The sequence below is a fragment of the Garra rufa genome, chromosome 25 (assembly GCF_049309525.1).
Source record: "Garra rufa chromosome 25, GarRuf1.0, whole genome shotgun sequence".
Taxonomy (NCBI): Eukaryota; Metazoa; Chordata; class Actinopteri; order Cypriniformes; family Cyprinidae; genus Garra; species Garra rufa.
Genome location: NC_133385.1, coordinates 19,145,472 through 19,158,468, shown reverse-complemented (window position 1 = coordinate 19,158,468; position 12,997 = coordinate 19,145,472). Strand labels below are relative to the sequence as shown.

General features: G+C 35.8%; 1 protein-coding gene across 1 annotated transcript in view; it reads right to left on the bottom strand.

Annotated features, from left to right (window-relative positions):
* Window positions 1-1,558: 1,558 nt before the first annotated feature.
* kdm7ab (lysine (K)-specific demethylase 7Ab) overlaps window positions 1,559-12,997 on the bottom strand; it is a 31,525-nt gene continuing 20,086 nt past the window's right edge. Inside the window, exons 2-11 of the mRNA XM_073831621.1 lie at window positions 12,073-12,158; window positions 11,667-11,784; window positions 11,028-11,188; window positions 7,360-7,501; window positions 7,092-7,278; window positions 5,980-6,142; window positions 3,580-3,667; window positions 2,085-2,191; window positions 1,884-1,975; window positions 1,559-1,663 (exon numbers count right to left, since the gene is read on the bottom strand). Of these exons, the coding sequence (XP_073687722.1) occupies window positions 1,559-1,663; window positions 1,884-1,975; window positions 2,085-2,191; window positions 3,580-3,667; window positions 5,980-6,142; window positions 7,092-7,278; window positions 7,360-7,501; window positions 11,028-11,188; window positions 11,667-11,784; window positions 12,073-12,158 (1,249 nt within the window). The remainder of the gene's footprint in view (window positions 1,664-1,883; window positions 1,976-2,084; window positions 2,192-3,579; window positions 3,668-5,979; window positions 6,143-7,091; window positions 7,279-7,359; window positions 7,502-11,027; window positions 11,189-11,666; window positions 11,785-12,072; window positions 12,159-12,997) is intronic.

The following is a 12,997-nucleotide window of genomic DNA, read 5'->3' as shown; positions in this document are numbered from 1 at the left end:
AATATTTTTTAAATGGGTTTTATACAAAAACTGCTTTTTTATGTAAAATTCACTTAGAATTTTAAAAGACCCACATTTCTAACTTTAATTCATGGAGATAACATGGATAATTTCACATGGTTTAGTGTAAGATTTTTGCCCATCTTTTGGAAAATCCAGTTTTAAAAGTAAAATAAATAATTTTTACCAGTAGGTGGCTGCAGAGCTCCACTATTTGCTATTTGCTATTTGACCACCTGAAAGATATTTTTCACAAGTTTTTTCAGTTGAATTCATAACTACAGTACAGACCAAAAGTTTGGACACACCTGAATGAGAAGGTGTGCCCAAACTTTTGGTCTGTACAGTATATATATAATAAAAATATAATATAATAATATATAATAATAATAATAATAATAATAATAATAATAATTTAATAATAAAATGATACACAAAATTCTGAACTAAATCAAATGATTCGTGAACCCACTCTGAAATTCCAATCAAAATCAAATTATTTGTGAGCCACACTCCGAAATTATGATCTGCAGCAAAAGATTCACAAACCTCCCTCCAAAGTTTGGATCTAAATCAAATGATTATCGATCTGCTCTCAGTAGTTTCGATTCAAAGCAAAAGACTCATGAACCTGCTCCGAAGTTCGGATCTAAATCAAATGATTTGCGATACGTGCTCCGAAGTTCAGATCTGAAGCAAAAGTTTCACAAACCCGCTCCGAGGTTCCAATCTAAATCAAATGACTTGTGAACCCACTTCGAAAAATCAAATGATTCGTAATCCACGCTCCGAATTTTCTAGATGAAGCAAAAGTTTCACAAACCTGCTCAGAAGTTCCGATATAATTCGCGATATATTAATTCTACTAAATCAAATTACTTTTGAACCCGCTTTGAAATCAAATAATTTGCGATCAACGCTCCGAAGTTCTGATCTAAGGCAAAAGATTCATAAACCTGCTCTGAACTTCCTATCTAAATTAAATGATTTGCGAACCTGCTCTGAAATCCTGATCTAAATTAAATTATTTGTGATTCGCACTCCGAAGTTCCGATCTGAAGCAAAAGATTCATAAACCTGTTCTGAAGTTCCTATTTAAATCAAATGACTCGTGAACCCGCTTCCAAATCCTTCCGGCATGGCATGTTTACATCCTGCCAGGATGGCATCTAGCATTTCTTGTCTCTGCCGTTTGTAAGCTCTGTCAGTAGCTGTGGTTTACTAAAAACCTCAAAAGCATCAGAACTAAAGTGGAGAGAACAAAGAAGCAGGCCTTTTGGAAGTTTTATTCGTCCACAGGCATCTTCGTATTCTTTTCTCCTCATCACTAGGAATGCATTATATAGCAAAATAATGGTGCCCCTCATAGTCCAAAGAAGGTCCATGAGCTGGGATTCAATCTCACATTAGCGCTATGGCAGCGTGCTGCCTACAAGGCTATTGCCACCGATTTGATTAGATTTTTCCTTTATTTAAAAAAGTAAATAACCTACAACATTTAAACTGTAAAAGTATTTTTTTAGACTTTACTGTCCAGGTAAGCAAATTCTAGTACGTTTCAAGTAGTCTGGCTTACCTCAAGGTACTGGATTTCCTTGGTGAGCATTTTAATGAGATGGTTGGGTCTGATATGGTCAGGGACCTCGCTGGCTGGCTCTGTGACCTGAGGAAGATGAGCACACATGGCAGACAATAAGGGGTTTGTGCCACATAGCAAACCTCAGGTTCCCACCCAGAACCACTGACACCAGATATTGGCCCCTTGCGGGACGCCCTTGCCCTCATTATTCCATCAGAGATTGCAATGAACAATGAGATGACTGAAGAGTCATTTATTTAGCTAAAAGTTTAGGTTTAATCTGAAGATGTGATATTTCCCTCACCTCTCTCTTCAGCCAGTTCCTCAGTGCAGTAATCAAAGCTTTCACTCCCTTGATTAGGTATTCTGGAGGCAGGCAGTTATCTTCTCGAGATTCTGATGACAGACAATAAACAGTCGATTAGGAGGGACACTTGGGAACGGAGTGGCAGCATGTCAGTGATTTAAGTGCTCCGTATTGACATGCTGATTTAAGATGATGTACCTTTGAGAGTCTCCAGCAGATTCTTCGCTACATACCAACAAATGGCCTCAAAATAAGGAAACTTAAAGAGGTCTGGAGTTTTTAGACGCCGCTCCATCTCATAGCACCTAATATGAGCACAGAATTGATTACACTCGGAGATACAATATACACAACTCCAAAAACAATACGCTTATTTGAAAAAATAAAAAAAATTCCATACAGTAAATAAGACAATTTTTCACTGAATTAGTTTCCAAGGTTGACTATATTATATATTATATTAACATTACTTTTTGTATGATTTTATTATTATTACTACAATAAAATAATTATTATATTATTGTTTTTATAACTTTATAAAAGTTTGAATTATTATTATTAACGTTATTTGTTCCAATTTAATTTCCGCTTTAATAATAATAATAATAATAATAATAAATTATTATCATCATTATATTTTTATTTTTGCTTTTGGAATATTATTATTCATTAATAATAATAATAATAATAATAATAATAATAATAATAATTCATATTATTACTATTATTATTATTATTACAAAAGCAACAAAGCAAAAATGAAATTGGAAAAAGTATAATAATAATAATAATAATAATAATAATTATTATTATTATAATAATTATTATTATTCTAACAATTATAACAACGATAACAGGAATAATAATAATAATAATAATAATAATAATAATAACAAACAACAACAACAACTTTATTTGATCCAATTTCCAGGTTTGTTGCTTTTGTTATTAAATAATAATAATAATAATAATAATAATAATATTAATAAGAATTATTATTATTATTATTATTATTATTATTATTAATTACATTATTAATATTATTGCAAAAGCAACAAAGGAAAAATGAAATTGTAAAAAACTATTATTATTATTATAATTAATAATAATAATAATAATCAACAACAACAATTATTAATAACATTTTTTCCCCCCAATTTCATTTTTGCTTTACTTTTGTAATAATAACAACAACAACAACAACAATAATAATAATAATAATAATAATAATAATAATAATAATAATACCACTACTAGTACTACTACTACTGATAATTATTCATAATAATAATAATAATAATAATAATAATAATGATAATGATGAATAACTTTATTTTATCCAATGTCAACTGTTGCTTTTGTAATAATAACAACAGTTTTTTTCCCAATTTCATTTTTGCTTGGTTGCTTTTGTAATAACTACTACTATTATTATTATTATTATTATTATGTTATTATTATTATTATTATTATTAATAATATCATTTTTGCTTTATTGTTTTTGTAATAATAATTACTATTATTAACATTTTAATTTTTTCCAATTTAAATTTTTGCTTTGTTGCTTTTGTACGAAGAAAAAATGTACAAATGTAATTGGTCGGATGCCGTCAAAGCAAAAAGACTTAATAAAAGCCACAGCACTTCACTTCTAATTTCATGAGGTCTTAATAAAGTGAAAGTGCTCACTCACCTGAGCTGCATGCCTATGTTGAGGTTGTGGAGGAAGTTTCCTCCAAAAGCCATGCAATCCTGAGAGGTGAGAACCGCATGGATCCATCCTGCAAGAGAGGTCAAGAGTGTGTCAACAGCTGACCGACAGATGCCGACACATCCAGGCATCTGCTCTGTACTGCAGCTGTCCCTTAGCCGACAGCAGCCCATTCATATCCGCTATACAGCAAAACTGGGCCAAAAGAGATTTCACAAAATCCACTGAAAGGTTTTGGACAATTCAGACTTCAAGTTCATAGAAATGTCACTCCAACACCTCAAAAACATGCTTGTATAAATGCACACGACTTTAAACCAAAACTTGACATATGTTTGCTGGGTGGGCCATCCATTGCAGCGATTATACGGCTAACTGAGATCTGCCGAGCTGAATCAAACCCCCAGAGTGTTTCAAAACCACTGCAGAGCCCACCAAACAACCAGTCTGTCAACTACATCCACGACTTCCTGTCTACGCTCAAACATATAGGCCACATGCAAAGTGTGGGAATGCATACATATACATTCGATTCAGAGACAGAGCCCCGACAATGAGCAACTAGGTTTTGAAGCACTTTTGAAGTCTGTCTCACAGCGGGGGGACGTGTAGGATCTCACGGTCTTAAACCTGTCTGCTAGTGCCATCAACACAGCTGGAAACCAGATTCATTTAAGACCACATATCCCGAACCTGCTCATTTTGAGTGTGGGGTTTCATAAAGCAGATGTAGATTCAGATTTATAATACCACCCATATATAACCTATTTTATGACTTCATAGAAGATATGAATTCATATGAGTACTGTAACTCAAAAAAGGCTTTGGAGCTTCACTAATGAACCATTAGTATCAAACTGGATAACACATTGCTCAGATTCATGTGGCTTTCTGGGTGGTAAGAGTTTCTGCTCGGTCCTGCTACGTCTGAACCTGAAACGAAGAGCACAAATCAGCCCTGGCCTTCCTGTGAAACCATTAAAAGACATTAAAGACAGCTGCTCCACAATAAGTGGAATACCAGTTACTCTACGGTTCCTCCTGCGCCAACATCCGTTGTCAGTAAAAAGTCCTGAGATAAACATAATACTTGCTTTTTTTTCCTCGAAGGTGATGTGTCATTTTTGCACTACTAGAAAATCAAATGATGACTGTTTTTCAAGGGATAGTTCACCCAAAAATTTTAATTCTGTCATTAATTATTCACCCTCATGTTGTTTCAAACCCGTAAGACCTTCGTTCATCTTCAAAACACAAATTAAGATATTTTGGATGAAATCCAAGAGCTTTCTGACTCTGCATAGACAGCAATGCCGTCCATGTGACAACAGTGGTTCAACCGTAATGTTATAAAGCTATGAGAATAGTTTTTGTGCTGAAAGAAAACAAAAATAACGACTTTATTCAACAATTTCTTCTCTTCTGTGTCAGTCTTCGACGAGTGTTCATGAGAGTAAACAAAAGTATTCTTGTAGTTTCATAACATTACGGTTGAATCTCCAATGTCACACAGACTATTTTATTGATGTCCTTACTACCTTTTTGGGTCTTGAACGTGGTAGTTGTGTTGCTGTCTATGCAGCGTCAGAAAGCTTTCGGATTTTATCGAAATAGCTTAATTTGTGTTCCAAAGGTGAACAAAAGTCTTACTGGTTTGGAGCGACATGAGGGACGTTCACGTCCAGAACAAAAGTTTACAGATAATTTATGTCTTTCTTTCTTCAGTTGTAAAAAAAAAAACTGAGGAAAACATTTCAGGATTTCTCTCCATATAGTGGACTTCTATGGTGCCCCGAGTTTGATCTTCCAAAATGCAGTTTAAATGCGGCTTTAAAACGATTCCGATATCAAAAAACCTCCGATCTCATTTTCTCCCTCAACTTCAAAATCATCCTACATCGCTGTTTTACCTTTTTTGTTAAGGGTGTTTATTTTCTTTGCATGTTCACTTTGCAAACACTGGGTTGGTACTTCTGCAGTGATGTAGGATGATTTTGAAATGATTTTTTGAGTTGAGGGAGAAAATAAGATGATTCTCCTGAACTGGAAAAAAACAGTTCAAGCAGAGCAAGACAAGATGAGCGTTTAAGGTTAAAAAGTATACATAATTAACATAATTTCTTTACGACTGAAGAAAGAAGAACGTGAACATCTTGGATGACAATGGGTTGAGTACACATTTTTGTTCTGGAAGTGAACTTTTCCTTTAAGACTGGTTTTGTGGTCCAGGGTCACATATAATTTATTTTTGAACTTCAAAAAAGAAAAAAAGCCTATTCATTTTATTTCTATTTTATTATCACCAATTAATGTCATCAATATAAAATTAAATAATTGTATTAAATTAAAATAAAATAAAATAAAATAAAATAAAATACTAACCTGTAGGGATCAGAAGTGTTGTTCCCTGCCGCACAACACACTTGTAGCACTTGTCCACTTTCGCCCCGAAGAACTCTTCGCTCTGGTTTGGAGATGAGCTCCACTCCTCATATAGTGCAAGGTTGGCTGGAGTCGGCTTTATCAAGTAAAAAATCTTCTCTCCCTAGAGGCAAGAGTGTTAAGAAGTCATTAATTATTCTATATTCTAATTATTCTATATACATCCCTATATTAGTTGGTGTCAAATAATTCAGCAAATGTTTGAAAAAAATAAAAATAAATAAGGAACATAAGTTACATTATTGTTAAAAAATATGGGGTCAAGTTTGTTTTTCTTTTGTTTTTGGAAAAGGCCTCTCATGCTCACCAAGGCTGCATTTATTTGATAAAAAAAAAAAAAAAACTGTAAAAACTGTAATATCATGAAATATTATTACAATTTACAATAACTGGTTTCGATTTTGATATACATTTTAAAACGTAATTTATTCCTGTGAGGGCAAAGCAAAATTTGGAGCAGCCATTCCTTCACCAAAACAGCTTAAAGGGATAGTTCACCCAAAAATACAATTCTGTATTCTGTAAATACAACACCCTCATGTTGTTCCAAACTCGTAAGACCTTTGATCATCTTCGAAACACAAATTAAGCTTTCTGACCCTGTATAGACAGCAACGCAACTGACACATTCAAGGCACAGAAAGGTAGTAAGGACATCGTTAAAATAGTCCGTGTCAGTCTTTGACGCACGTTCACATACCATGTACCATGGCTCTGAACGCGCGTCAAAGACTGACACGGAATAGAAGAAATTGTTGAATAAAGTCGTTATTTTTGTTTTCTTTGTCCTTGCATTTCTGGGTCTTGAACATGTTAGTGGCGTTGCTGTCTATGCAGGGTCAAAAAGCTTTCAGATTTCAACAAAAGAATCTTGATTTATGTTCTGAAGATGAACGAAGGTCTTACAGGTTGAACATGAGGGAGAGTAATTAATGACAGAATTTTCTTTTTTTTGCGGGGGGATACTTTTAAAGTCTGTGGAAACCATGACACATTTTTTGTCAGGATTTTCTAATAAATTAGAAGTTCAAACATTCATCATGTGAACTTACCCACAGGACATGGTACCACACAGATGTGCCCCCAAAATCAATATGGAAGTCGGTATAACTGTCCTTCACGCCCATTAAGCAGTACTTTTGCACAAAGGGCTTGGGAAAGTAAGAGTCATCAGGCCAGTAGTTCTCCACCCAAGACATCTTCTGAGCAATATCAGGGACCACCACCAGCTCTGCCATCCTAAGCACAAGACATTTAGGTTACCATTAAAATTTAATTTCTATACGCAGGCAAAGCACCTTTGTCTCCAACATTACTTACTTGGTGTCTGAAAACTCCAGACTGATGACGTTGAGGACTTTGGGCCGCTGAGGGCTGTAATAATACTTCACAAATGCACTCAGTTTCATTTTGCTGTCTGCTTGCCGGGCCACATCGATGACATCAATCACTTTGTCGCCTCCTGTAAGCAAAGGGAGCAAATTGAGTGATGTGCATGTGTGGGCGTCAAAAGAACAGAAACCAAAAACAAAATATCATTACCCAAACAAACTCAACAGGAATAAATTGCAAAACTAACATCATTAAATAGCCATAAAGCATATTTTAAATAAAAGAGAGAGATCGGCTTTTGGCACTGAAAAAGATTCCCAGGGCTCAATCCTCAGATGCTCCAATGAAATGTTTCTTTACTAGAAATCAGCTGATGTTTATAACAGCGAGAGAGACAACTGGCAGGAAGAACATCAAACCCCATCAGAAAGCTGCTGGGAAAAGCCTCAAACACAAAGCAGGACAGCTGGTGCTTGTGTACACAAACAGCACCCTAGTGTACCTAGCCAGAAACAAACTCATCCCACAACCATAAAGAGATCATTTATTGCTGTTCTGGGATCAGGTACATCAACATGACTTGCAACACTGCCAATAAAAATGTCTATTGGATCTTTTATGGATATGAACCCACATTGGCGGCTACAACAAATATGGGTTTGATTTAAAAATCCACGCACCCCAAGCTCCATGTGTTTATACGTGCATAAGTTATAGCATTCATGCTATTAATTGCTCCTTTTATCCAGTAACAACAAACATTTTAAAAGTTCTGGAGACATAAAATGTCACTTATGATCTCCAAAGCAGCGTGAGACAAAAACGGCTTTCACAAAAGCAGGTGGAGAGTGCGGTTCGTCATTATAAGCAAATGGCGATGTGGAAAAAAGCCACAATGTTCGATTTTGCTGGCTGGGGAGCCATGCAGGCAAGCTGCCCATTGAAGTAACTGAATTAGCCATGCAGCTAGCCTGCAGTTAGCAGGCAAAAGTGCATTAAGGACGAAAGCTAGAGCTTTTAGTGCGAGCTCTAGACATAACGTCACTGCAGTTAACTTTAACGTTCATCAAGCAATTCAACTTATGCACGTAACTTTTTTTGGCAAGCGTGTCGTCAGACTTTTAACTTAAAGGGATAATTCACCCAAAAATGAAAATTGTGTCTTTAATTAGTCACCCTCAAGTCGTTCCAACCCCGTAAGACCTTTGTTCATCTTCAGAACACAAATGAAGATATTTTTGATAAAATCCGAGAGAATACTTTTTGTGTGCAAAACGTGGGGCGAAAACTGGCACAAAAGAGAAGGAATTGTTGAATAAAGTAGTTATTTTTGTTTTCTTTGCCCACAAAAAGTATTTTCGTAGCTTCATAACATTACGGTTGAACCACTGATGACTATTTTTAACAATGTTCTTACTACCTTTCTGAGTCTTGAATGTGGTAGTTGAGTTGCGGTCTATATAGGGTCAGAAGACTCTCAGATTAAAAAAAATAATAATTTAATTTGTGTTCTGAAGATGAACGAAGGTCTTACGAGTTCGGAACAACATAAGGGCGAGTAATTAATAACAGAATTTTCACTTTTGGGTGAACTATTCCTTTAAGCTTTATGCTACACATGCTAAACAGAATACTTTTGCATGATATCATTACTTAGCAAGCGGTTTAGAAGCTCACTGATGCTTCAGAAGGAAACATGACGCATTAAGCTGGGGGTGAAAACTTTTGACTCATTTTTGTCTTCTGGGAAACATGCAAGTATCTTCTGTAGCTTCTGAAGGGCAGTACTAAATGAAAAAAAAAATACATATTTAGGCAAAATAACAAAAATGTAGACATTTTCATTCTGTTCAAAAGTCTTCACCCCCTAGCTCTTAATGCATTGTGTTTCCTTCTGGAGCATTAGTGAGCGTTTGAACCTTCTGTAATAGGTACATACGAGTCCATCAGTTGTCCTTAGTGTGAAAATATTATACAGTCATTGTTAGAAAGGGTTCAAATTCACAAAAATGCTGAAAAACCAAAGAATTTGTGGGGCCTGAAGGATTTTTCTGAAGAACAGCACACAGTTTAACTTCTCAGGAAAAACAAGGGACTCATGAACAACTATCACTAAACAAAAGCTGTGGATCATTCAGGTAACAACACAGTATTATAAATCAAGCGTATGTAAACTTTTGAACAGGGTCATTTTAATAAATTCAACTATTATTTTCTCTTGTGGACCATATGTAAATGTATTTTATGTGAAATACCTGATTCAGATCAGTACTAAATAAAAAAATAACATGCGCTTTGTATGATCCCTCTTACTTTGGTAAAATAATTAACATTTTGCAGATTCTGCAAGGTGTATGAAAACTTTTGACCTCAACTGTATCGCTGCTAAAAAGTCACACTTAAATTGCTTAGAAAACTGTACAGACAAGCATCTTTGACTCTGATATTTCTCTCAAAAATTCCCCATCATGCACCTCAATAGCTCATTTTACCAGCAAATCAGCATGTTTTTGCCGAAATTAGCGAAAATGTCAACAATCCGCATTCCGTGCTAACAGTAGAAAGTGTTTACAGAGGAAATTAAGGATAATGAAAGTTATAACAAAAAGTTTGGACCATATTTATTGGGTCACACACAATACAAATCATATTATTCAGTATAAACGAAGATAGCTTTTGAAAATGTGATCCTGGACCACAAAACCAGTCATAAGGGTCACATTTTTGAAAGTAAGATTTATACGTCACCTGAAAGATGAATAATTAAGCTTATAAGATTCCATTGATGTATGGTTTGTTAGGATAGGACAATTTTTTGGCCGAGATACAACTTTTTGAAAATCTGGAATCTGAGGGTGCAAAAAAAAAAAAAAAAAACTCTAAATATTGAGAAAGTTGTCCAAATGAAGATTAGTTTTGTTTTGATTGAAGATTAACCAAAAATCAAGTTTTGATAAATTTATAGTAGGAAACTTACAAAATATCTTCATGGAACATTATCTTTACTTAATATCCTAATGGTTTTTGGCATAAAAGAAAGTTTTGTGGTCCAGGGTCACAAATGAGTAGACAAAAAAGGTGCTAGCTTAAATGGCTAAATACATTAGTCGCGGACCAAACCTTTTGTCACCTCACTGTAAGTGCAATATAATCACACTTCATTCCCAGTAGGCCGCAGGCTCCCCCTCAGGACCCAAATGGAGCAGCTGATCGCCGCGTGTATCGCGATAACAATACATTATACCCTCAAATGTGAGAGGTAGTGGAGTGAGCTGTAACCTAAACTTTACAGACAAAGCTCAGTGGGGAAGATATAGCAGCTGTGTAACTGGACACTATAAGAATCAGACTCTCAATGAGATGAGGCCTGCTAGGCTAGTGTAAAGAACACCACTTTTATCTGCACTCTTATTTCATTACGGGTTGATTAATGTTTGCTAAAAGGTTAAACCCATCTGACTCACCTAAGATTAACATCTGATCTCCGCAGTGGCTGGACTGTAATGCAACTCCATTACATGAAGACAACTCTTAATGGAAGTAATATTTAAACCCATGAAGCACTGCTGCTCAATGGATGATGTAGAGCACAATGGGTACATTTGAAGGAAACAAGGTGAAGAGGATGATAGTAACTCATTCCACTCTCTCCTTACCGACGTAGCGTTCAACATCCTTGACGGAGAAATCCGGTGGTGGTAAGCGGAGGCCAAGCCCTTCCATTTTGTGTACGGCAATGGGATAGCGGAAGCCATACCTTTCCAGATACCTCTGGGTGACCTGACTGCCCTGCATTTGCTGCAAAATCTCATCTCCACTGCAGATTAAAACACAGGAGAAATACTGATTTGGTTAACATGTAATACGAACTAAATATGAAATACAATTTTTTTTTTTTTTTTTTAGCTTTTGGACTATTTTATTGATGTCCTTACTACCTTTCTGGGCCTTGAATATGTCAGTTGTGTTGCCATCTATGCAGGGTCAGAAAGCTTTTGGAATTTTATCATAAGTATCTTAATTTGTGTTCCGAAGATGAAGGTCTTACGGGTTAGGAACGACATGAGGGTGAGTAATTATTGGCAGAATTTTCATTTTTGGGTAAACTCTCTCTCTAATCTCTTAAACCAAAGTCCTGACTCACACTAAACAGAGATTTCTAGAAAATGCCACAATAATCACTGGTTTACAGAAAACATTAGTTGTGCCCATGTATCGTGTTGCATCATGGGTAGCACCAAGCGCTGGAGTGCTTTGTCATGATGGTGTTGGTTTCCCACAGCTGGCACACGTACCTTGGGAAGGTCCTGGCTTGCAGCTCCCGAACAAACACAGGGGTGCCAGCCTGCACTGGCTTACTGCCGTCATCTGGCTCGGTGTAGTCGTGTCTGTGCCAGTTTTTTCGCTTCTTCACTGTAAAATCAGGCAGAGAGAATTCAATAGTCTGGCTTCAGAAGAATACCGCAGTCATTACTAGATTACCACAACACCATAACATCTGTCGCGCACCACTGCTTGTTGATCACAACGGTTTAGCTGACTAGACATACTGTGAATCCTTTTAAAGGTGTTCCAGTCCCCATCTGATAAATTAGTTGTATGAAAAATCCCCAACAGGGAACAGAAAAATCTGCAGAACTTACTAAAAATATAGTGCTATAGGTGAATCAAAGATTCTAACAGCACAAAAAGAATACGTACTTAGAGAGTGTCCGTGGTGGACATCACAGTTGGGACAGTGGTATACGTCAATGTCCACAGCATGGTGCTCTTCTACTTCAACACAGCTGCAAGAAAATAAAAATGTAAATGAATCAGTTTTCAAACTTATACTGTAAAATGAAATTCAAGGACTTTTCAATCAGTACTTTTTTAATTATCGAGATCTCACTTATCAAACAATGTCTTATCTTTCAAATTCTAAAAAAAGATAAATAGATAAATGAAAATATAATAATAAAACTGATGTGTGAATTTCCGATCTAAATCAAATGACTCATGAACCCACTCCAAATATCAATTTAAATCAAATAATTTGTTTTATTCAGAAGCGAAAGATTCACAAACCCGCTCCAAAATCCCAAACCAATTCAAATGATTTGTGTCCCGCGTTCTGAATTACGATCTGAAGCAAAAGATTCACAAACCCGCTCCGAAGTTCCACTCTAAATCAAATGATACGCAATCTGCAATCTGAAGTTCTGATCTAAAGCAAAACATTTATCAACCTGCTCCGAAGTTCCGATCCAAACCAAATGACTTGTGAACCCGCTCCGAAATCCCGATCTAAATGATTCGCGATTCACGTTCTGAAGTTCCGATCTGAAGCGAAAGATTCACAAACATGCTCCAAAATCCCAAACTAATCCAAATGATTTGCAATTCGCAATCCGTGCTCCGAAGTTCCGTTCTAAATCAAATGATTTGTACTCTGCGATCTGAAGTTCTGTTCTAAATCAAATGATTTGTACTCTGCGATCTGAAGTTCCAATCTGAAGCAAAAGATTCACAAACCTGCTCCGAAGTTCCATTCTAAATCAAATGACTTAAGAACCCGCTTCAAAATCCTGATCTAAATCAAATTACTCATGATCTGCGCTCCGAAGTTCCAATCTGAAGCAAAAGA